The 23,743-nt window shown below is 38.0% G+C and overlaps 2 protein-coding genes across 19 annotated transcripts in view; one reads left to right on the top strand and one right to left on the bottom strand.

Moving 5' to 3' along the window:
* Nucleotides 1-17,952, bottom strand: part of DNAJB4 (DnaJ heat shock protein family (Hsp40) member B4) — a 39,978-nt gene extending 22,026 nt beyond the window's left edge. The window contains exon 1 of one of the 2 annotated variants that reach the window (XM_059924986.1): nt 17,864-17,952. Coding sequence is in view for 1 of the 2 variants with exons in the window: in XM_059924995.1 (XP_059780978.1) it covers nt 17,864-17,921 (58 nt within the window). In the remaining variant the exon portion in view is untranslated. The remainder of the gene's footprint in view (nt 1-17,863) is intronic. The other variant, XM_059924995.1, reaches the window with a different exon arrangement.
* Nucleotides 17,953-18,080: 128 nt separating this feature from the next.
* The window catches only part of FUBP1 (far upstream element binding protein 1), a 34,317-nt gene continuing 28,654 nt past the window's right edge, over nt 18,081-23,743 (top strand). For 8 of the 17 annotated variants that reach the window (XR_009503677.1, XR_009503680.1, XR_009503682.1 and 5 more), the window contains exon 1: nt 18,082-18,310. Coding sequence is in view for 13 of the 17 variants with exons in the window: in XM_059924915.1 (XP_059780898.1) it covers nt 18,191-18,310 (120 nt within the window). In the remaining 4 variants the exon portion in view is untranslated. Of the gene's footprint in view, nt 18,311-23,743 lie in introns of all 17 variants that reach the window. The other 9 variants (XR_009503702.1, XM_059924959.1, XM_059924943.1 and 6 more) reach the window with 2 other exon arrangements.

The following is a 23,743-nucleotide window of genomic DNA, read 5'->3' as shown; positions in this document are numbered from 1 at the left end:
CTTATAAAACATCAGCCTGGCTGATGGTAAAATAAAACTTGTAAACTAAAATTCTCAACCTGGGCATGTTCGCTAAGGGGACTATATTAGAAAACTTAGGGTAGTGAAGTGAGATGTTTATCAAAAGAGGGGCACGCTGTCTCAGTATCTCCATTTTTGATGAGACCTATATCCCCCACCCCCGCCACCCCTTAGTGTGACACTAACGGACACTCAAGTTTGGAAACTACTGATTTAGACACAACTCAGAGCTTTTATTAGCTTGAGGAAAAAACAATTTGCTTTCCTCTTAAAAGGATAAATTTTGTAAATGCGGGGTAAAATGGTTTCAATTTTTATTTTAACTACAATTTTAGAAAACCACATGCTGGAAATGTAAAGAATATAAAGAACGGATCTTAGTACCTTGTAGGAATCTAGATGGTCATTCCAATTAAAATTAGTCTTGCTTTTTTATTCCCATTGCAAAGATAGAAAAACACAGTGCTCAGAGTGTAGCTGGAACATTGGCACCCCATATTTGTTTATAGAATAAAAGTCTCCATATCAATATAGTGATTATATTAATGCCATTGAGCTGAGTCATGCAGTTTTTAAATTATATTTGCCTATCCCCAATTTCTCATTTGAATCTAATAGAACTAATCATACCTCTAATCATACCTCTATACTGTTCAGCTTGACCATCTAACTCATCACTCCTGGCCACAAATGACTTTGGCTGGTTCCCAAAGTCAAATTTATCCTGTCTCATTATTTAACATATTTATGTTCTATAAAGTTGCGTGAATGCTGAATTAGCAAATATTGAATCATTGCCCCTGAAGGAAATGCTGGGTTAAGTCAACTCATGAACACATAACCTTGTTTCCCGTGTATTTCTGTAATGAAGACACTTCATTTATTATAACACTGAACTCATGGTGAAATAGCAGTGTAACTCCTACCTGAATGAAGCTTATCTAACACATGTATTCCCTCCATAAGGCACATCACAGACTTCTTGTGCTTAGGAACGTCAGACAGCACCTCAGCACCACATTGAAACATCTCTTTAAACAGTAAAATCACCAAAAAAAAGGGCACGAAAATGCAAAAAATGCAAAAATGCACTAAATAGACTATAAAGACTTGTTAATGAGAGCTGAAATAAGAAGGCTAAGCACTGCCTTGTTGGATATCAGCTGGGAACATAAGACAAATTTTTTTTGCTGCTCTGCTCATGCACATGCAAATGGCCAATAAAGCACCCTGAGTACTAATTTCAGGGTTACAAATAAATTTTAGTGAGTGGGCAAATTTGAAAGTAAAGAACTGGTGAATATGAAGGATCAACTGTATGATGATGTACTACTACTGATAATCTAAATTAATTATGATCAGTTAAAAAATTATTTTTAAGCAACAGCAAAATGAAAACTACAGTCACCCAAAGTAATGTCTTTAAAGTAATATTTCTTTGGTATGTATAAATTGAGTGGGGTGTGTATGTATGTGTGTATTTCCCTCTTCCCCACTCCATACTCAGCTTAGTACTACTTCGAGACTCAGTCTCTAACTGGGCAAATCTGATCCCAACTTGGGTTAGGTTCTGCTGACCACAAGTTCCCACATTTTTCTCAGTATCTCTACCACTTATCACAACTACATAACCATCTGTTTGCTTATGCCCTACTCACTGGGTTGTAGCCTCCCTACAACCCAGTTTTTTGTTTCTTTGGGTTTTTTCTTTTTTTAGAACATTTTCCTAGTATAAGGCCTTGTTATACATTGCTGTTCAATTAACTTTTACTGAGCGAATAATTCAATGAAATGAGAAATTACAAGGACCTAAAGTATGATGACTATGATATAAAGACAAATGGGCAAATTTAATAGAGGTAGAATACATACAATTTGCCAACCAACTTTACGTGGGGGATTTGGAGGGATTTTAGATTGCCCTGGTTTCTTCTTCTTCTTTTTTTTTTTTGGCCATGCGGCTTGTGAGATCATCCCCGACCAGGGACTGAACCCAGGCCACATCAGTGAAAGCCCGGAATCCTAACCATTAGGCCAAAGGAATGCAGAGCTGTGCTACTAATAAAAGTATAGAATACAGGAAGAGTACATTTGAAGAAAAGATGAGTTCCATTTAGTTTCCTATAACCTCTTCATCTATGCTACTTCTTTATTTTTTTAAAAAAATATTTATTTGGTTGTGCCGGGTCTTAGTTGTGGCATGCAAACTCTTAACTGTGGCATGCATGTGGGATCTAGTTCTTTGACCAGGGATCAAACCCGGGCCCCTTGCACTGGGAGCACGGAGTCTTAACCACTGTGCCACCAAGGAAGTCCCTATGCTACTTCTATACTTGGAAAATTTTATTTCTTGATAAAACTGCATTCCTAATTACTACCTGTGTTGGAATAACTTGTTCCAACTATAATGTAAGATCATACAGGGCAAGGTTTATTTACTTTTTGACTCCTAAAAACCTAGCACAACAATATTCAATTGAATTGAATGTGGATGAAGATGTCCAGGAGACAGCTGGATATTCTAAACTGGGGCTTAGGAAAGAAGTCTTAGCTGGAGATAAAGATTTAGAAAAGATCATAACACAGGTGTTATTTTAAAGGGTAGAAGAATAATTTTTGAAAGAATCAAAGACAAAACTTTGGGATACCAGCATTTAGGGGACACATCAATCAAGAGGAAAAAATGAAAAACACTAAGAAGGAAAAATCAGAGATCAACCAGGTGAGAATGGTATGGCAGACACTATTATGAACCACACAGCCATTCCTATCTTCTTTCTGGATAACAGATATCTAGTTTCTTCCAGAATAGAGTAATGAACTCAAGGAAGGTCAGTGCCTCCGCCAGCCCCTGGGGAATGACTCATGGTTAGTTTAAGTCAATCATAGTTATCACATTTCCTTTTGCCAGTGACTGGTGTAGGGGTGGCCAATGAGATGTAAGGGAAATGTTCTAGGGAACTCTGGGGGAGACTGTCTTCCCTATAAAGAGAAACCTACCCCAGAGAAACCCCAGCACTGACTTTCTGCTTTGGGATGATTAAAATACGGCACTTGCTATCTTACAATCCTGAAGGTAAACCATCTGTGAAACAGTGAGAATGCTAGAGTACAAAGAAAGCAAGAGCCTGGGTCCTTGATAGTGTTGTTACATCCCTTAATCAATATTAGAACCATCTATCATTGGTCTTATTGTTAAAGAAATTCTGTTACTTGGAGCTGAAAACATCTTGATATCACTGGTGTCCCAAAACCAAAAGGAGGACAGTGTTTCACGACGGGTATAGGAAAGTCAAGAAGGGTGATAGAAAAGTACCCACTAGAGTGAGAATGATTTTTGTTTCAGTAGTTATAGCTAATCACAGTAAGCACTCAAACATTAACTATGTGCAAGCATTATTCTAAAACTTAATACATATAACCTCATTTAATCTTTCACCAACAATCCTATGATATGGATGGAATTGTGGGCAATGAAAGCAAAAGCCAGAATCCAGTGAATTGAACAATAAGAGAGATATGAAAATGGAATAGTAAATTTAAGCTTTTAAAGAAAGTCATCTGAGGGAAGAAGAGAGAGTTGTAATCAAGTAGGGATAAAGAAGGTTTTAAGATGGTCAAGTGAGGGACATTCCTGGTGGCGCAGTGGTTAAAAATCCGCTTGCCGATGCAGGGGACATGTGTTCGATCCCTGGTCTGGGAAGATCCCACATGCTGCAGAGCAACTAAGCCCGTGCGCCACAACTACTGAGCCTGCGCTCTAGAGCCTGCAAGCCACAACTGCTGAGCCCACGTGCCACAACTACTGAAGCCCACAGGCCCTGGAGCCTGCATGCCACAACTACTGAGCCCACGCACCGCAACTACTGAAGCCTGTGCTCTGTAACAAGAGAAGCCACCACAGTGAGAAGCCCACACACCACAATGAAGAGTAGCCCCCCGCTCGCTGCAGCTAGAGAAAGCCCACGTGCAGCAACAAAGACCCAATGCAGCCAAAAATAAATAAATAAAAATTAAAAAACAAAAGATGGTCAAGAGAGGAAAAAATATAGAGAGAGGAAAATGAGATATATAAAAATACATACAAATACATAAGAAAAGAAATAATTGCTTAATTAAGGTCTCAGAGGAAATAGGAGGGTTTGGTGCCAAGATTGGAAATAGATGAAATTTGAACAAAATTAGAAGTAGAGCTCTGAGATTAAGAGAAAATAAATAAGGAAAACATTATAAATTTGAAGGCAAGAGGACTAGGAAGACTAAAAAGTTTATAGATGCTATCAATCCTCTTAAAATTTTTTTTTTTAAAAAGGACATCTGCATCTAAGGAGTTGAGAATAAAAGTAGGGCATTTGACACAGAATGGTAATGGTTTGACATAGCAGTTATGTGAACTAGGAAGGAAACTAATCAGAAACAAGTAAAGGATTACTAAATCTCACTGAGGACCCAGCCAAAACCAGAAACCATGATAAGATGAATCAATATTCATTTTATTCATTTCTTCATAAACATTTTATTAAGGGTTTTCCATATGCCAAGGCACCTTCCTAGGTATTGGGGATAAAAGATGAACAAAAATTCCTGCCTCATATACTTTACATTCTAATGAAGAAGATATAATTTAAAAGATTTTTTAATAATTAAAAATATTTTAAAAAATACTATATGGAATGTTAGATGGTAGTAGGTACTAAGGAAAATAAAGTAGGAAAGGGAAATAAGAGAACTAAAATTTTAGATGGGGTGGCCAGAAATGGCTTCACAGAGAAAATAAACATTTGTACCACGACCTGAAAGAGGAAAAGGGAAAAGCTATATGCATATGTGGGGGTCATTCAAAAGCCTAGAGGTGAGGGAATGCCAGGCATCTTTGAGGTTTGGTTATTTAAGAATGATGGGGTAGGGGCTTCCCTGGTGGCGCAGTGGTTGAGAGTCTGCCTGCCGATGCAGGGGACATGGGTTCGAACCCTGGTCCGGGAAGATCCCACATGCCGCGGAGCAACTGGGCCCGTGAGCCACAGCTACTGAGCCTGCGCGTCTGGAGCCTGTGCTCTGCAACGAGAGGCCGTGACAGTGAGAGGCCCGCGCACCGCGATGAAGAGTGGCCCCCGCTCTCCGCAACTGGAGAAAGCCCTCGCACAGAAACGAAGACCCAACACAGCCAAAAATAAATAAATAAATAAATTAATTAATTAATTTTTTAAAAAAAAAAAAGAATGATGGGGTAGGGGTGGGGAAGGGGTTGGGAAATGGTCAGAGAAATAATAGATGTCTAGATGGTGTAGAGCCTTGCAGGCCACTAAAGACTTTGACTTGAATTGAGGGAAGGTGAGAAGCCACTGGAGAGTTTTATGCAGAAAAATGATGGGATTACTTTGGCTTCTGGAGTAGAGAAGCATGGTGGGCAAGGATGGAAGACTAATTAAGAATGTATTACAATAATAGTTCAGGTGATTTGGACCATGATGTAGCAGGTCCTACTTTATTTTAAAGGTGGAGTCAATAGGATTTTCTGATGAATCAGATGTGGAATGTGAGAGAAATCAGTAATGACTTCAAGGTTTTTCAGCTTCAGCAAGCTAAAAGAACAGAATTGCTATTTACTAAAATAGGAAGACAGAAGAGCTACAGGAGGAAATTGGAGAGTTCAATATTGGACACATTAAGTTTAAGACGCCAGTTAAGCTTATAAATGGTAATGTCTAATAGGCATTTGGATGAGTTTGGTATTCATAGAGGCAGTACAGAGGGAAGACAAAATATCAGTAGAGGTGAACTTTAAAACCACAAGACTAAAGGAGAGTATACTGGAGTGAATGTAGATAGAAAAAAAAAAAGGGTCCAAGGAGAGAGTCCTAAGATTTACAAATATAGTAGTAACGATAACTATTACTAATAAGGTAAGGCCTCTCAGCCTCAGGAGATGAATCTTAATTATTCAAAACCAAGTATGATACTTGCTAGAGTAAGCCAGTGTTTCAGCTCTGAGCAGCACAAGGTTAATCCAGTGAGCATCCAGAGGAAGGAGGTAGTAGTGTTTCCCTGCTTTTAAAGGGAAGAAACTTTCTTTTTCCACTTTACAATCATGCCTGCATAACACTGGGAACTGAGACAACCATTATGCAATCATTAGGGGCACTAAGCCACATGCTGAGGATGGCAGAGGGCAAAGATGAAAAAAATATGGATGCCTCATGTATTGTTGAGCTGCTAAATCAACCAGCCCTAGAGTGACTCTGCACCTGGACTTTTTAGTTATTATTTAATAAGGGTTTTCACTACTCATAGGCAATTGTATCTGGTTACCATAATCTCATTTAATTTTCATAACAATGCTTAGAGCACAAAGAACAAAATGAGACTCAAAAAAGATTAAACATGGCCAGGTTAAATAACTTGGCACATAGGTAGCAAATGGTGAATTGAAGCTTAACTGACTCCAAAGTCTATTTTAAGTGGTTTAGAGTAGATTTAAAGAGTGGACATAACTGAAAGACAAAGGGGAATGGGAGTTGAGAATTCTTGAAGTGACTGGCAAATAAGGCCAGGAAGTAACAGATTGAAAAAAAAGAGAAGTGTCAAAAGACTAGAAGAACAGAAGGAATACATTAGTAAACAGGCTATTAAAATAATAAGAGGTCTTCTTGAGAGAATATTGGAATTGAAGATTTTTATTGTTTGAGTAGTCTGGATGAAGATTAGATGTAGGCCGTAGCTATGAGTAGGGAGGAAATTGCATTTTCAGTGGTCAAGGATTGATTTATTAATATTTACTAGCATCTACTATGTGACACATTATTTTATGCACTTAGGATACATTGGTGACTAAAATAGACCCTGTAGAGCTCACACTATAGTGTGAAAAACTGACAACAAACAAGTAAACAACTAGAACTTTGGTGTGTACGGAGTTTTGGGCCAGCATAAGCAGAGGCACTCAGTGGTATCTGATTTTTGATGAAGTTCCCTGGTTGTAGCTGGGCTAGCAACTGAGGCCTTTACTCAGAGTTACAAATAGAACATTTTACTCAGGGTTACAAACAGAACACAAGAACTGAACGACAATTAGGATGACAATGACTGGCAGTTATGTAATTATTTCAAATAATTTTACATACTCACACTAGGAAATGTTTAAATGAATGAGTGGTCTGATTAAGCTTCTGCCATTCCAACTCTTCAACCCATTGCTTAATAAATTACAGACTATCCTTTATTATTTCTCCAAAGAATTTTTTTTTGGCCACACCAGGCAGCCTGTGGGACCCTAGTTCCCTGACCAGGGATCGAACCCAGGCCCTTGGCAGTGAAAGCGCTGAGTCCTAACCACTGGACCGCCAGGGAATTTGCTACCCTTTTTTAGAGTGATGCAAATTACAATCTGAAAACAAATATAGTCTTTCCGAAGAGATTCATGGTTTCATTCAACATTCATTCACTAGAATAAGGTCCATGAGGATATTTGTCTATTTTGTTCACTACTGTGTATCTAACACCTAGAACAATGCCCAGCATTTTCACTGAACTGAATAAATGAATAGATTAATAATCATCCACTAGATGCCAGGTAGTATATTCATCTCAAAAGTAAATAAGGCAGTTCCTAACTGGTCTCCAGGGCAGAAATAGAGACACAGATGTAGAGAACAAACGTATGGACACCAAGGGGGGAGAGTGGCGGGGGGGATGGTGGTGGTGGGATGAATTGGGAGATTGGGATTGACATATATACACTAATATGTATAAAATGGATAACTAATAAGAGCCTGCTGTATAAACAAATAAAATTCAAAAGTTTAAAAGAAAAAGTAAATAAGGCAGTTCCTGCACTTAAAGACTGCACCATTTAAAGACTCTAACTAAAATAAAATCTCTTGATCTTCACTTATATCAAAGTACAGTTAAAAATCAAGATTGTTAAGAATCTAAAAGTAATACCTGTCCTGGATAAAAGGAATTTATTGTAGACTTCATATGCTTTTATACAGTTTTTTTTTTTTAATTTATGTTTTTTCGGCAGCATTGGGTCTTAGTTGCTGCGTGCGGGCTTTCTCTAGTTGAGACAAGCGGGGGGCTACTCTTCATTGTGGTGTGCGGGCTTCTCATTGAGGTGGCTTCTCTTGTTGCGGAGCAGAGGCTCTAGGCGCGCGGGCTCAGTAGTTGTGGCTCACGGGCTCAGTTGCTCCGCAGCAGGTGGGATCTTCCGGACCTGGGATCGAACCCATGTCCCCTGCATTGGCAGGCAGATTCTTAACCACTGCACCACCAGGGAAGTCCCAGTATGCTTTTAAATTTAGAAAATAAACTACCATACTATCTTGAAAATTTAGTATTTGTATTACTAGGTACTATAATTAGATAATCTGTTATGAAGAATATTATGGTTAAGTCACAGGAAGATAGTAATTTCAGATACTTAAAAATTTTTTATTCCTTCTTTTCCTTCTCAAGTCCTTTCAAATACACTCTTTTAAAACTGAAGTGAGGAACCCTCCAAGAGGAAAACTGGATTCTTTGGAAAGTAATCCAGGAAGGTTAAGAAAAACTCTCTTCTAAAAGGTCAAAGGACATTCATGATTTTTATTTTTCTTTCCAAGACTGGGCTCCCCACCACTTAAACGTGGATGTACTTGCTTTGAAACTAAAAAAGTGAGTGCTTCCATGTTTTAGTGATGGTTCTGGACCTACCTCAATAGCTTTTGCTGCTTGTTCTTTTGTTTCAAATTCCACGAAGGCAAATCCCTTTGGATCTCCAGTAGACTTATAATGTGGTATACTTACATAAACAACATTGCCACATTTCCCAAATACTCTTTCAATCCAGCTGTGATTAACATTTTTGGGAAGTAATTCCTATGATAAATTAGAAGCAATATTAAATAAAATGTTAAATCTTAGAATAAATTTTTACTTTACTGAGTATTAAAAAAAAAAAACAAAACTGAAGTGAGAATATTAGTTAATATGAAGCAACATAAAAGAACAATCAGAAGGCAAATTCCAAAGAGATCACCGCTATAAATAGAGACATGGAAATGTCAGGACAGAGAAGCAAAGTTCCACTAAAAACAACAACAAAATTGTATGCCAAGTGAGTTTTATATCTCACACCCACCCATCTTCAGTTAAGGATTTCATCGGCAAAGATCCTCTATCTTCTAGTAATCTATCTCAAAAAATAAATGTGAGTAAAGGCAGATGTCCTGATTTTAAAAATCAAGCTGTTTTTGGTTGTGCAGAGTTTTCTTCCCCTTGCACCTAAGAAGCAGAAAACCTCCATCTGAAACTTAACCCAATCACTGCTGCTTCAAAGAGAACTTATTTCATGAAATAAAGAGCACTGGATTAGGAATCTAGTCTTGGCTCTAGTCTTGCAATTAATCTTGTCACTTTGTACATAGCACTCAAGCAATCTGGGTCACAATTTCCTCCATAAAATGAAAGAAATGGACTAGATGATCCTCAAAGTCTTTCCAAGTTCTTAGGAAAAGTTCGAGTGAAGCTAACCTTCTGTGCCACCTAGCCTCGAAGGCCCCCAACGTTCGTAACCACATAGTCAACAATTTGTTTTTAGCTCTAGCTTTGCAGCAAAATAAGTATGATTACATATAAAACTCAATTCAATATTTATCAGGCTTCTACCAAAAGAAAAGCACTAAGCCATACTGGGCAACCCAAAGAGTAAAACCCAGTCCTTGACCACAGCCCTCTCTTACACAGAGGGGAAACGGGAAAGGACAGATCTTTGTATTCAGAACATTTGCTACAGTCTAGCTGGGGAAACAAATTTTAATTCAGCTTAATTATGCAAATACTTATTAAATACTTTTTGCATAGAGTCAGTTTTCAAACTTTGATGAGCATAAGAATCTAAGATGCTTTTTTTTTTGGCCATGCCCCTTGGCTTGCGGGATCTTAGTTCCCCAACCAGGGATGGAACCCAGGCCTCTGGCAGTGAGAGCGCCTAGTCCTAACCACTGGACCACCAGGGAATTCCCCTAAGACACATTTTAAAAAATGTAATTTCCCATAAAAATGATTCACTACATCCAGGTGGGGCCCAGGTATCCACTTTTTTTTTTTTAAAACATGCTTACAAGCTTTATTTTATAAATGTATTTATTTTATTTTATTTATGTCTGTGTTGGGTCTTCGTTGCTGCGCACGGGCTTTCTCTAGTTGCGGTGAGCGGGGCCTACTCTTCGTTGCGGTGTGCGGGTTTCTCATTGCTGTGGCTTCTTTTGTTGTGGAGCTCGGGCTCTAGGTGCGCGGGCTTCAGTAGTTGTGGCTCGCTGGTTCTGGAGCGCAGGCTCAGTAGTTGTGGCGCACAGGCTTAATTGCTCTGCAGAATGTGGGATCTTCCCGGACCAGGGCTCGAACCCATGTTCCCTGCACTGGCAGGCGGATTCTTAACCTCTGCGTCACCAGGGAAGCCCTGTATCCACATTTTTAAAAGCACCCCCAGATGATGCTGGTGGCCCTGTTCAATTAACATTGCCATTAGCTTAAATTAACAAAAAGTTGATAGGTTCAAAAACAGAAAATGTTTCTAGAGCTTGAGTTCTCAAGACTATATGCCCATAACAACTAGAGAACAAACTACAAGGCATTAAAAATAAGCAAAAATCTGAGGGAGCATGTTGACTTTGTATTTCAGTGGTTCTCAAGTGTGGGCTGCACTTTAAAAAATCAACATAGGGGGACTTCCCTGGTGGTCCAGCAGTTAAGACTCTGTGCTCCCAATGCAGGGGGCCCAGGTTCAATCCCTGGTCAGGGAACTAGATCCCGCATGCATGTCGCAATGAAGATCCCACGTGCCGCAACTAAGATCCAGCACAGCTAAATTAAATAAATAAATAAACAAATAAAATCAACATAGGAAGTTTTTACAGATACAGATATAGACCAGTTAAATCAGAGTCTCTGGGAGTGGTAGTTGTGGCTCAGCTTTCACATTTTAAAAAAATCTCCCTGTAACAAATGCAGACAACCATTTAATTAAGGGCAAGATCACTGGAATTGGTTAGTCAGGTTAAGTTTCATGAAAAAAGATGATTTTTTATTCGACTCTTTACTTGGCTAAAAATTTAATGAAAAAGATAAATGTAACAGAAGAAGTGAAAGGAACTGATGTATAAATAAATGATCTAAGTAGGGGAGGAACAAATAAAGATGCTTTTGACCACAAAATCAAGGGAGACTAAGAACAGTAAATATACGAATTTTTTTTAGACATTTTGGTTTTGAGGCAACATACAAATAAGTCTTAGAGGTAACTGCAGACACGAGTTTGGAAACACATTTGGGGAGTAAGTATAGGACCAATTTAATGTAAATTATGAAACCATACATATCATATATATTCTGCAGTTTCATTAAATATGATATTCTACAGCATTATATACCAGCTTTATTACAAATTATTGAAATGCATGCTATAGAACCAGCTAAAAATCACTCCAGAACTGAGTGGTAAAGGCCACTTTGAGACAGATGCTTTGAGTCCCAGATATCTGACCTAGCAACATCCCTAAAGTAATGGGAAACTGGGAGTGTTATGGCTTACCAGCAGGCAGCTCTAAACTTTTCTCACTGAATACTGATATTCAATTTTCTGTATATTCTATGATGCTACATTCTGTCTCCTATGATCCCAAAGGACAGATCCTGCTTATAGACAGGATGCCAACAGATGTGTGCAACTAGCCAAACACTCAATATATATTCAAAGAGGTCCTCTGTATGATACAGAAAGGATAGTCATTCTCTCACTAGATTTGAAGAACCCTGTAAAGTTGGAAATGGCACTTCAGCAAACCCCACCCTTCTCCCTCATATGCCTTCCACCTTCAATGAAGAGGTCCTCAAGGGCAGAGAAAATTTATTATATTTTCACAAAGAACCTTTGTCTCAAGCATTAATTGTTCTGAAAGATTAAACTATAAAGATTTTCCTTCTCAGAAGAGTCTCAGAAGAGTCTAATCTAAAAACTCCTGATATGCTTCTTTTAGCAGATGGGTTATTTTGTAGAGGAATACAATATGCAGACAAACAGTACAAACATTATCACAGGTGCTGTGTGGTAATATAGGGGAAAAATTAAAATTAATCAATCCTATCCTTGTCTTGAGAAGTCTTACAGTCTAGTTAGTGATGTGTACTACAAACACATAAACCCCCTGAACAATGTATTTGAAAAATAACACTAATCATCATCAAATATACAGGTATATATGTATATATACACACACACCATAAAGCACTATGTACTTTAGTAAGGCATATTACTAATCCACCCAGTGCAACTAGCAATACAGAAAAACAAGCTTCTATAATGTTATACAACACATGGGTTCTTTAAATTTTGTAAGTAATCTACTTTTATTACCTTACATTAAGAGCTGCCTTCCCATGAAGAATTTTAGCCTAAGTCTTGATAAAAACTAATGCAAATATTTTAAACATCCAAGTAAGAAATACCAAATTGTGACTCATACCCTAGAAATTACAAAGAGATACATTTCATAGATTTTTAATAGATTCTTCCATTCTTTCAAGTCAGGCTGCCTAGGTTCAAATCTCAGCTCTAACATTTACTAACACGTGACCTTGGGCAAGTTCGTTAACTCATCTGTACCCCAGGAAAATGGAGATTTTAATAGCGCCTATCTCATAGAGCCAATGTGAGGATAAATGAATTAAAAACATGTAAAGCACTTACAGTGCCCAGTATATAGCACTTTAGAGTGTGCTATGCAGTAAAGACACAGAAAAAGACATAGCCCTTACTGTCATGAACCTTATAATCTAGTGGGAATTCTAAACAATAAATGATATTATGGTATTATTACCATGATATGGTACATGAATACAAATAGGAATCACTAAATTTGATAGTTCTGGACAGGTTTTCTGAAAAAATGGAAAATTTTCAACAGGCAACAGTGAAATGGAAGAGGTGAGGGCTGTTCCTGACAAAGAGAAAGATATGTGCAAAGGCCCAAGGGCTCTGCAGTTATGAATAGGTGGGAATGACAAGGATGGCAAACGGCTGGATTTATGGCAAATCAATGGTCATGAGCAATATCCTAGGGGATCTGTCAATGCTCTAACAGCCTTTCAATCAGGACATACTATTAAATCTGACATCCAAATCAGAGAAGAAATTTCTAATAACTGAGGGTGAGATGATACTATGGTGACTTCTGAAAGAGAAAAGACAGAAATCATGGTGTAAAAACATAAGACTTTTTATTATCCTTTACTTTTCAAAAACAGATTAAACTGCCGTCTCTGGTATGCCGGTAAAAGGAAGTTATGTGACTTACCAAAGGGCACATGGGTCAGACTTGAATCTAGATCCTCTGGGACCAAGTCCAGAGTTCTTTTCACTACATGGGGCTGCCTCCAGTTTCAGACACTAGTCAAACTGTTGTTCTCCACAAAGTTCCCAAGTTACATTTGTGTTAACAACTTTGTCCTTTATAATGCATGTACTGATAGTTCTTGCTTCCATTCACACAGTCTGAAACAGAATCCTACAAACTCGATCAGAAAGGACACAAAAGTCATTAAGACCAATGACCAACATTAATGATCAAATACCCTAAAACAACATCCTGGACCACTTACTTTACTTTGAACTAACTGGCCACTTTACTCCTCACATTTAACCTGAATCTGTTGTGACTGTGCACTGAGAAAATACAGGCCTGGTTCAAATGACACACAGAATACAGCATAAAGTTATCAGCTCCTTTTGGCTAACAGTTGTTAGGAGGTAGGTGATAGATAAAAAGATGAGGCAGGAAGTCTGTACAATTTTGCCACTCTAAAATGCCTATCCAAAAAGCTATAATGGACTTTTTTTCTCCAATAGCTATAAAATAAGAATCTGTTAATATTTCACACAGATTTAACTAATCTAACAGTGGAAAGTTATGCTGAGAAAGAATCAGTCATTTGGTAACCAATAAATCAGAAGGTAAAATGAAGAACGTTGCCAGTACATTTAATAGCCCAACTTGTACTATCTTTACTAATCGTTTCATTCTGTTATTTGATAAATCTAAATGCCCCTGCTAGACTTTTATAAGCTTAAAAACATTGATTTTTGCTTCATCCTGAGAATGAAATATGGAATACTAATTTCTATAAGACAGTGACTATAAAATAGAATTCAGCTGAAAATTTAGCCAATCTCTCAAAGCACAATAAACCAGTTTTAGATTAGCTATGATACATCCACTTCTTTTTTGTCTTTTTTTTTTTTAATCAGTCATCAATTTTATACACATCAGTGTATACATGTTAATCCCAATCGCTCAATTCAGCACACCACCATCCCCAACCCACTGCGGTTTTCCCCCCTTGGTGTCCATACGTTTGTTCTCTACGTCTGTGTCTCAACTTCTGCCCTGCAAACCTGCTCATCTGTACCATTTTTCTAGGTTCCACATACATGCGTTAATATACGATATTTGTTTTTCTCTTTCTGACTGACTTCACTCTGTATGACAGTCTCTAGATCCATCCACGTCTCAACAAATGACTCAATTTCGTTCCTTTTTATGGCTGAGTAATATTCCATTGTATTTATGTACCACATCTTCTTTATCCATTCGTCTGTCGATGGGCATTTAGGTTGCTTCCAGATACATCCACTTTTAAGAGGATTTACATTGCAAAGGGAAATGCATTTAGCCAAGAAAAGTCTGATTTCATCAGTTATAATGAAATTATCTAGAGTAACCAGCAAACTACAAATGGCTTTGAGAAGACTGAGTGGACTCAGAACTAATTCACATATAACCAAATCAAAAGTCACTGGTTATAGTTTTCCTACAATTCAGTTGCTGTTACAGGATCCTGGGTTTTACCAAAACTAAGATTTGAACATAGATGTTTAAATCCAAAAAATTTATAGAAGTGGAGTACCATGGATTATCCTTTCCTAATTATGAAATACCAGAAGCCAAATTCTATGTTTAATAAAGCCAATTTCCATTTGATAGCACTTCCCAGTTTCTGAAGAGCTCACAGAGATACCTCATTTGAGGATACCAATGCAGGTTATGATCATTATGTAGATGAGAAATCTGAGACACAGAGTCTAAGTTCACTTGACCAAGGTCACAAAATCAACTAAAATGTAGAGATGGATTGTTTTCAACATTCATTCATTCAACAAATATCTAGAATGCTAAGACTATGTGTTAGGGACTAGTCAGTGGTAGAGACAGACAAGGTCCTTGCTCTCCAGCAGTTTACAATCTAATGGAAGACAGACAATAAACAAGTAAACACATACGACATAAGATAATTTCCGATAAATTCTATAAAGAGAACATGGTAATTGGAGAGTGACTACAGAATGGCACAACAGAGGTCAGAGATGGTCTAGGGAGATGACATCTGAACTGAGACCCAAATGATGAGGACAAATCATCCATGTGAAGGTCTATAAGAACATCTGAATCAGGCAGAGGAAAATGCAAGCATAAAGCCCTAGAGGCAGGAATGTTCTTGGACAGCAAGGTGGCTCAAATGGAATGAGGAGCAGGAGTGTTTAGATAGTAGCCTGATTACATGGCGCCCTTAGGCCATTCCAGCAAATGGGATTTAAAGTGCAATAAGAGAGAAGACTAGGTGAGATGATCTGATTTATGTTTTAAAGAAAGCTTTTAAGCTGCTATATGAAGAAACAATTGTAATACATTCAAGTAGAGGCACCCTTGAGCTTCAAGAGTACTGGTAGTGGTCTATTTTTTGCAGAACATTCCTGGAAAGCAGATACATGGGTGCTTGTTACATTTGAGACATTACATATATATTATATACTTCGCTGTGTAAAATTTCATAATTTTTAAAAGTAAATTGTAAAGATGTAAGGGTGGAAGCAGAAAAAACAACTAGAATGCTACTGTAACAGCCCAAGACTGAGGTGATGGTAACTCAGGAGTAGTGGAGATGAAAAGTAGTGGAATGTGGAATATACCTCTGAAGTAAGGTAAATAGGTCTTCTTGATGGAAAAATCAGGGGCAGCGATCAAGGCTGACCAGTGGTTCTCATTGTGGAGTGATTTTACCTCCTAGGGGACACCTGCAATCTCTGGAGACATTTTTGGTTGTCATAATTGGTATAGGGGGTTCTCATATTGGTACAGGTGCTACTGGCATCTATGGATAGAGGCCAAGGATACTGCTAAACATACAATGCACAGTAGTGCTATAAAATAAAAAATTACCTGGCCATAAAGTGTCAATAGTACTAAGGTTGAGAAATCCTGATCTTGACTGATCCCAAATGGTTCCCATCCTAGAATACCCATACTTCCAGGAGACTCTACCAAAAAAACTAGAAATGGAGGTCTTTACTTATTTTCAACGTTTAGAGATAACTAAAATTGTGGTATACATGAAACAAAGTTTATTTCTTTGGAGGTAAATTATATCACTCTGTGACTAACACTATGTTGATCAGGACTAACTGGTATATGTCTAATTAATCAAATATGAAAAAATCAATTACTGATTAATAAATGCCATTTATTGCACAGACTTTCTCAAAGCACAGCTGAAGAAATCCTATTTAGCAATACCACCCAACACTGCTTATACAGTTTTTCTTTTTACCAGTTACGCTTAAATCTGTAGTCCAACACATTCACTGCTTTTCCAAATACAAATTCCCCCCAAAATTGAAATAGATGGCTATGCACACTGAAGGACATAATCAGAGCTATAAATGGATAAGATGGTAGGAAAAGTTAATTACAGGAAAATGATGGCCCACTTGTATCTGTGTGCATGTTAACTGTTATCAGTCTTACTTTGGGCCTTGAGCAAGTGGATACATTAATTTCAGGTATAAGGAAGACTGCAGCACACGTTTCTCTTAATTACTCTAAGACTAGCAATGGGAAAAGTACTCTTTGAGACCTAACTCACTAAACACAAAATACCAAAGTTGGTAAAGTTCATTTTACCTCATTCTTTGTTATTTAAAGGGAAAGAATTTTGGGGAAAAATAAAATCACTGTGATCAACTCCTAAAGCATTCGAATGGGTCTGAAACTACTACCACTAATGCAGTAAACTACATGCCACGATATGCTCCAGAAAGAAATTACTTGGTAACTTAAGTAGATAACAAAAAACAAAATAATCAACATCATCATCATCTAGTCCCGGGGTGACAATACAAAACAGAGTTCTCACAAGTTGCGGCTGAGAGAAACTATTTCGAAGAAGCCACAAAGCCAATTTTGGTCAAGAAATGGACGCTGTTTCTTATCTATAAGTACCTCAATAAAACGGGCCATGGATACATACGATACTAGGTTACTGAGTCTGGCTAAAACTGAATTTTAGGAACAATTACATTTTAAAAAGGTAAAGAAAAGGGCAGTCATATCGTCACAGCCTCATCCAAAGAATTTACACAAAAACTTCGAAATCAGCTCGAGAACTAAGGCCTCCGGCCTAAATTCATCCCCACTTGTGACAAAACTCAAAAGTGACAATCTAGAAGTAAAATGCAGGGACACTTTACTACCCTTAAAATCATGCCGCGTTGCCGCTATGCCGGGCGGACGTTTTCGGGAGCATCACCGCGCGGCGGCCAAAGCGCGCTTCTCCCAGATGCCCTCCCGGCGGCACGCTCTAGACACTGTTGTGCCGCCGTTACGCCTATCGACGTCCCCAACTTCCCCAATGGTGCACAGAATGACCCTCGGCGGAAAATCCACCCATTCTACCTCCCTGAGGCGGCGACCGATAAGAAACTACTCCTTTCCTCCAGCCTTACAAAAATTTAAGCAGACGGCGGCCAGCTCACCAGTCTCATCCACTACCCCAGAGGGATAACCGCACCACCTCAACCCAGGAACGCACATATAGGAGGCGCCGATAGAAACCCCATTCTCGCGAAATCTAAAGACAATTCTCGCGATATCTCGCTGCCTGTCTTTTTCCAGCCCCACCCCCACACCAGCGCGTTGCTTCAAAACATCGCGAGATTTTCTTCTTTCAGTCTCCGCCCCTCTACGGCACGATGGTCGCACAAGAATGTGATACAGCCTCGACGGCCGCCATTTTCTTTCTTTCTTAGCAGTTGGCTGAGAGGTCCCTGCGAAGAAGCGGTAGCGGCCACTGTAGAGTAGGCATGGCAGATTATTCAACAGTGCCTCCACCCTCCTCTGGCTCAGCTGGTGGTGGAGGCGGCGGCGGTGGTGGTGGAGGAGTTAACGATGCTTTCAAAGATGCGCTGCAGAGAGCCCGGCAGGTAAGTCTGGACCGCGCGGCGAGACCCCGACAGCTCACGGTAATTGGCCGCTGGCTGAGTAGGCCGCTACTTCTTCGCGCATGAGGAAGAGGAAAGAAGTGCCCTTCCGCCCTCTGAAATGTGACGAGACTCACGTTTCCCCACGTTGGTAATACCGAATAGAGGGTGGAACTCGGTTTTGTGTTCTTGGTGTCTAAGCTACTTTGAACCCCAACGCGTGCTACGCGAAGATGGCTTTAGATTTTTCTCCCGTTTCTGCGGTACTCGCGCTTTTTTCTCCAAGGAGTTAGCATTTCCTTTTTCTCGGAGTGAACATCCTCTTCCATGGGGTAAAGCGCGCGTAGTTTTACACAATAGTATGGAAGCTTCTAGTAATGAGTTTGGGAAAGGACTAGGGTCTGTCCGCAGGAGCCATGGTAAGGGAAGGGATCTGTCATTAAAGCAGTCTTTAGAGCTTCCAACCCGTTCGAGCTCTCCCGCAATTAATCTTTCGCGTACCATACACTTTCACACCTTCAAAGAAGAGAATTAGAGGAGGGCACTCGTATTCCGGGTTGGAATCCCTCTTCAGGGCGGGATTTACGCGTGTTCTACGGTTCCTTCCTTCTTACTTCTCAAAATGGCTTCAGGGCCATTATCCCCTAAGTTTCAATTTGAATCTGCCTCTCAGTTCAGAGTCGTAAACTGACCAGACCTCTTTGTATTACGTAGGTGCGTACATTTGCCCTAAAGACACCACTTACCCAAACAAAAGCTGTAAAAAAAAAAGTTGTATTCCAGGATTTTATTTGAACTTTACCTTTATTAGATAGTCCCTTAATGTAATTTTAAAACGTGTGATGTTGGTATGGACTTGTGTCTAAGCAAAAGTAAGAATCTTATATTCTCGTTATGACACGATGCGTGTTAGATGCTAGACATTTTTAGAGTACAGTGTTAATTAAGCTCATGATAATCAGAATCCAATTTTGTGGTATGTTTTGATTACATTAGGAGTTCACTTCGTTAACTTATTTTTCACCCCCCGGTTGAATTAAAGGATCATTGGAGTCAAAATCCATAAAATCTGTAGTGATGTAGCAAAGCGCTCATATTTTTATAATGTGAACACATTATAAGTAAAAATGTACCTGTACTTGTTTTTAATCAGAAATTTTCCAAGGAGTCAACAGAAGGTCATCATTAACCCTAATTCTGCGATTTATTCACCTAATTCTTATTTACTACTTCTGAACATGTTTAGAATAGTGACTGAAACATTTATATAATGACAGGAACTCTGTTAGAAGGGTTTTATTAGATTAGATTGGAAGACTCACCTGAATTATTTTATTCAACCAGCATATTGAATTAATTTGTGACACACACTGTACATAAATACTGGAGACTTTTTAAATGTGTTAATTGGGTTTCTGCCTTCTAGGAAGCTATGATGGTCAAGGAACCAAAGACAAAAGAATAGAAGTATCTGATTAACGCTTTCAAACAGTAGACAAAATATGGGCACTGTTAATTCATCTCTTTGTTCTGTAAACATTTAAGAGTTCTATGAATCAGGTACTGTACACAACACCAGGAAGTGGGGTACCTAACTGCCAAGGTAAAGGACTGATATTTTAAGCAAGGCATTAAAGAATGAGTGAGAGTTTGACCAGTGGAGAAAGAAGCAGCATGTGCAAAGGTATGGGGTTTTTGGGGATGACGGGAACCTAAGAGTGAAGTCTCTGGAGGATAGGGTTGGGTGGGGGAAGGAGGGTGGAAAATGAGGTGAGAAAAGGTACAGGTGGATACAACTTCTGAAGACAATTTTCTTATTTAGACTGCTTTTTTAAATATAGAAATTGTCCTCAAACTATGAATTTCTTGTCCTCTGTTTATATGCCAATAGCTGCCCCAGTGCCCTTTCTGTAATATAATTTACAAGTGTCTTTGCTGTAATTTGATTGTTTCTACAGAATTGATCTTAAATCTGAGATTCTCAAATTTAGCATTTGAGTTGAATTGCCCCTTCTGGTTACATTTGAGAATGCTTCCGTATATTGGTTGTAGAGCTGCTTGTCTGATTATGTAAGTGGAGTATAGGGAAAAGTGCTTTGGCTGAAGGGACAAATTAGGTTAATCCCTGAAATAACTTTTTTCCTTATCTATATTAAATGGATACTGAATTATATTTCCAAAATCTCCATCTAACCTTAAGTTTCTTTTCTTTGTCTAGAGTATTGTGCTGTGTTCTTTGGAAGGAAGAGGTATAAGAACAGCTTCTTGCCTTCAAAGAGCTGCATACTGCTTGGGAAGCTATTGGCATTTCAGCTGGATAGTTCTTTGTTATGCAGGAAAGCAGAACAAATGATTAGGATCCCTGGTCCCTATCTAGTAAATGCTAGTAGCATTTACTCTAGCTGATTGTTGCCATCAGGCAGTTGAGGCCGAGTTGCTCAGTCTTTTTTCCAGAGAATTCTAATAGTTTATTTTTTTAATGTGAAATTTCCAGATTATTATAATATTCTGTGACCTAATCTAGCACAGGGGCACCAGACTGCTTCTCTAGTTTAGAGTTTCCAACCTGTGTACTTTAGGAATTTATATTTGGGTATTTCAAACTGTAACTGCAGAGGGTGATGTTGAAATTCTTTGATTAGATCTTTAGTGATCACACTGATAACAAGTTCTGTCTTTGAAACACTGGAAAATTGAGAGATATCTATCCCCTTAAGGTTATATGAAGATAGAAGTGAATCAGAGACTGAGACTAAGTAGAGTGGTAGATCACAGGTTATGCAAGAATATCAATCCTCATCACTTCCCCTCTAAACAACTATTAAATTAGTCGTTAAGTACTTAATTCTTGAAATCTCTGGATAATTGTGAAAGTAATTCAGACTGTATTATGTTTGAATGCAATGAAAAATTTATAAAATAGAACTGTTGACTTTTTACTTACCATTAATCTCTTCAGTGAAAAGTAGCATTTGATTGTGTGCCGGGGTGGGGGGGGCATTGTTTGGTTGTTTTTGTTTTTTTAACACATTTTGAGATGGGATAGCAAAGCTTGATTATGATAATAAGCAAAGATTTCTGGGCTGTAAAGAGGGGACAATGTTAATAAAGTGGTGGGCCAGTAATACTTCTAGCCTCTTCACATTTCTGGTGCATAGGAATTGAATCCATTAGGACCTTGCCCATAGTAGGTACTCAATATTTATTGAATTGAATCAACAGATATCTTTAATGAATTAAAGCAGTAATGAGATTTTGTTCTGAAAATAATTATGTTCTTTCAAAGTGTATGTCTTTGGCCAGTACAAATAAAAACCTGTTAAATTTTTTAAATTGAATATTTGAAGTCTTGTGAACCTGCTTTATAGTTGAATTAAAGTGTGCTGATTTGTTCATAGTAACTGGCAATTTATATGCTACATATTAGGCTCTGTGCTAAGCATATTTATATTCATTTAATTCTCACAACTATTCTACAGGGTAAGTGTAGAAACTATTTATCTCTTTTGTACACAGAAGATGAATGAGGCACAAAATGCTTAAGAAAATTTGGCAAGGACACAAAGCAGTAAAACCAGAATTACCACTGACCCCAAATCACGGTTGGACCCCAAAGCCTAAGGAAGCATGTAGACTGAAAATTAGGAGATAGTCATTTTGGGCATTTAGGTAATTACTTCTGAAAATCAGCTTTTTGTGTGTTGCTGTTTGTGGTTTTGTTCTTGTCGTTTTAATCTTTAAAATCAGGTGGTATGACTGAATAATCTCAAATTTCCTTTCAACTCCAAAATTCTTGGTTTCTAGGAATAATTGATGAAGAAAGGTGGAAAATGTTAAAACATTGAAAGCACAAAAAATATTTACTCATTTGAGAAGTAGGGAGGGTCCAAATGGAAAGCTTGAATTTTTATTGTAAATTGAAAATCAAAGAAGTTACCTACACTTAATTCTACTAGTCTCATAAGAATTTTATATAGTTAGAGGTTGGATTTTAGGAATTACTGTTTCTCTTAAATTCTGTGAAGTGACCTAGGAAGTGTATGTTTTCTGTTGATCTTGGAGAATTGATTAAATCTGTTAGTATTTTTTCTAAAAGTTCTTCTCTAATGTTTTTGTATTGGTTCTGAATTTTTGAGATGGTGCTAACTGGTTCTTCTGAGTGAACTAAGGATCAATTTTATTTTCAGTTGGATATTTTTAGAACTATTCAGTGGATAGGGAGGTATAAATAAATATCCTTTTTCTGTGCAGAAGTTCCTTGGAGCTCGAGGAGTGCTGCTTTGCAAACTCAGTGTTTATAAAAGCTAACTGCAGAAGGTGTTACCAGCCTAAACCATTTTCTTTCATTAGTATTACTCTTTCCTTGGACCAGAAATATTTTCCTCATAACATCAATGCCTAGCAGTATGTTAAATTTCCTAAGGAACAATTCAAATGCTGATTGCTTTAAAACTGAAGGGTGGAAAAGCAGTTTTCAGGTGTGATGAGGAAAACTTTCAGAAAAGAAATAAGATTTTAATTAGATCAAAGATTCGAATAAGCTTTAGAGAAAGTGAAAGATGATTAAGATAGGTTAGAGTGACCAAAGCTATAGAGTCAGGAAATATATAATTGTATACCTTTTTTGTTGAGCATTTTTATATTTAATCCTAATATGCTTTGTGGTGGGTGTTTGCATTTACAGATGAGAAAAAGGGAAACCTAGGAATCCTAGGAAATACATTTGGTATATGGGGACTGATACATGTTTAGGACTTACGTGATACATATTGGGTTCAAGTCGTTGAATACGCTTATCCTTTCCAGTTTTCTAATTATAATGAAGCTTGAGGCACTTGGTTTAGTTCCACATCAACACCTTTTTAGAAGAATTCCAGTCACCAAAAGTTTCATTTTCTGTTTAATTTTTATTATGGATAATTTCAGGCATACTCAGAATTGAAAGAATAACATGATGAACTCTAATGAGCCCATCACCCATCTTTGGTGATTACCACTTTTAGTAACTGCCAAGGAGGTGTGTAGAAATTGGGACTTCTCCACCATTCACTTACTATGTAACATTGATTAAGTTATATCTTGAGATTTTTTTCAATTGTAAAATGGATATCTATCTCACTGAGTACTCTACCTCATAGAATTGTGATGATTCAGTGACAAAATGAGTATAAAACATTTATTATAATATAGAGTTTGGCCTTTCGCTGGCACTCAGCAATTTTAGTTCCATTTTCCTTTTCATAGAAAAATGCAGTAAATAACCCCTGGTTGTGCCCCACTTATGACTTGAGACTGGTGTTTCTTATACGATGTTTGCCCACTCTAAAAGTTAAGTCTCTAACAATGAAATGAGTTGTGGTTCTATAACAGAGACTTTCTTGGACGTACAACTTCCTAGGCTTCCTCCACACCTCCTCGTTTCCTTAGAAAAAGATT

Source organism: Balaenoptera ricei, chromosome 1, assembly GCF_028023285.1.
Source record: "Balaenoptera ricei isolate mBalRic1 chromosome 1, mBalRic1.hap2, whole genome shotgun sequence".
Classification (NCBI taxonomy): domain Eukaryota; kingdom Metazoa; phylum Chordata; class Mammalia; order Artiodactyla; family Balaenopteridae; genus Balaenoptera; species Balaenoptera ricei.
The sequence above is the reverse complement of the archived record's forward strand: the minus strand, read 5'-3'. Positions and strand labels throughout refer to the sequence as shown.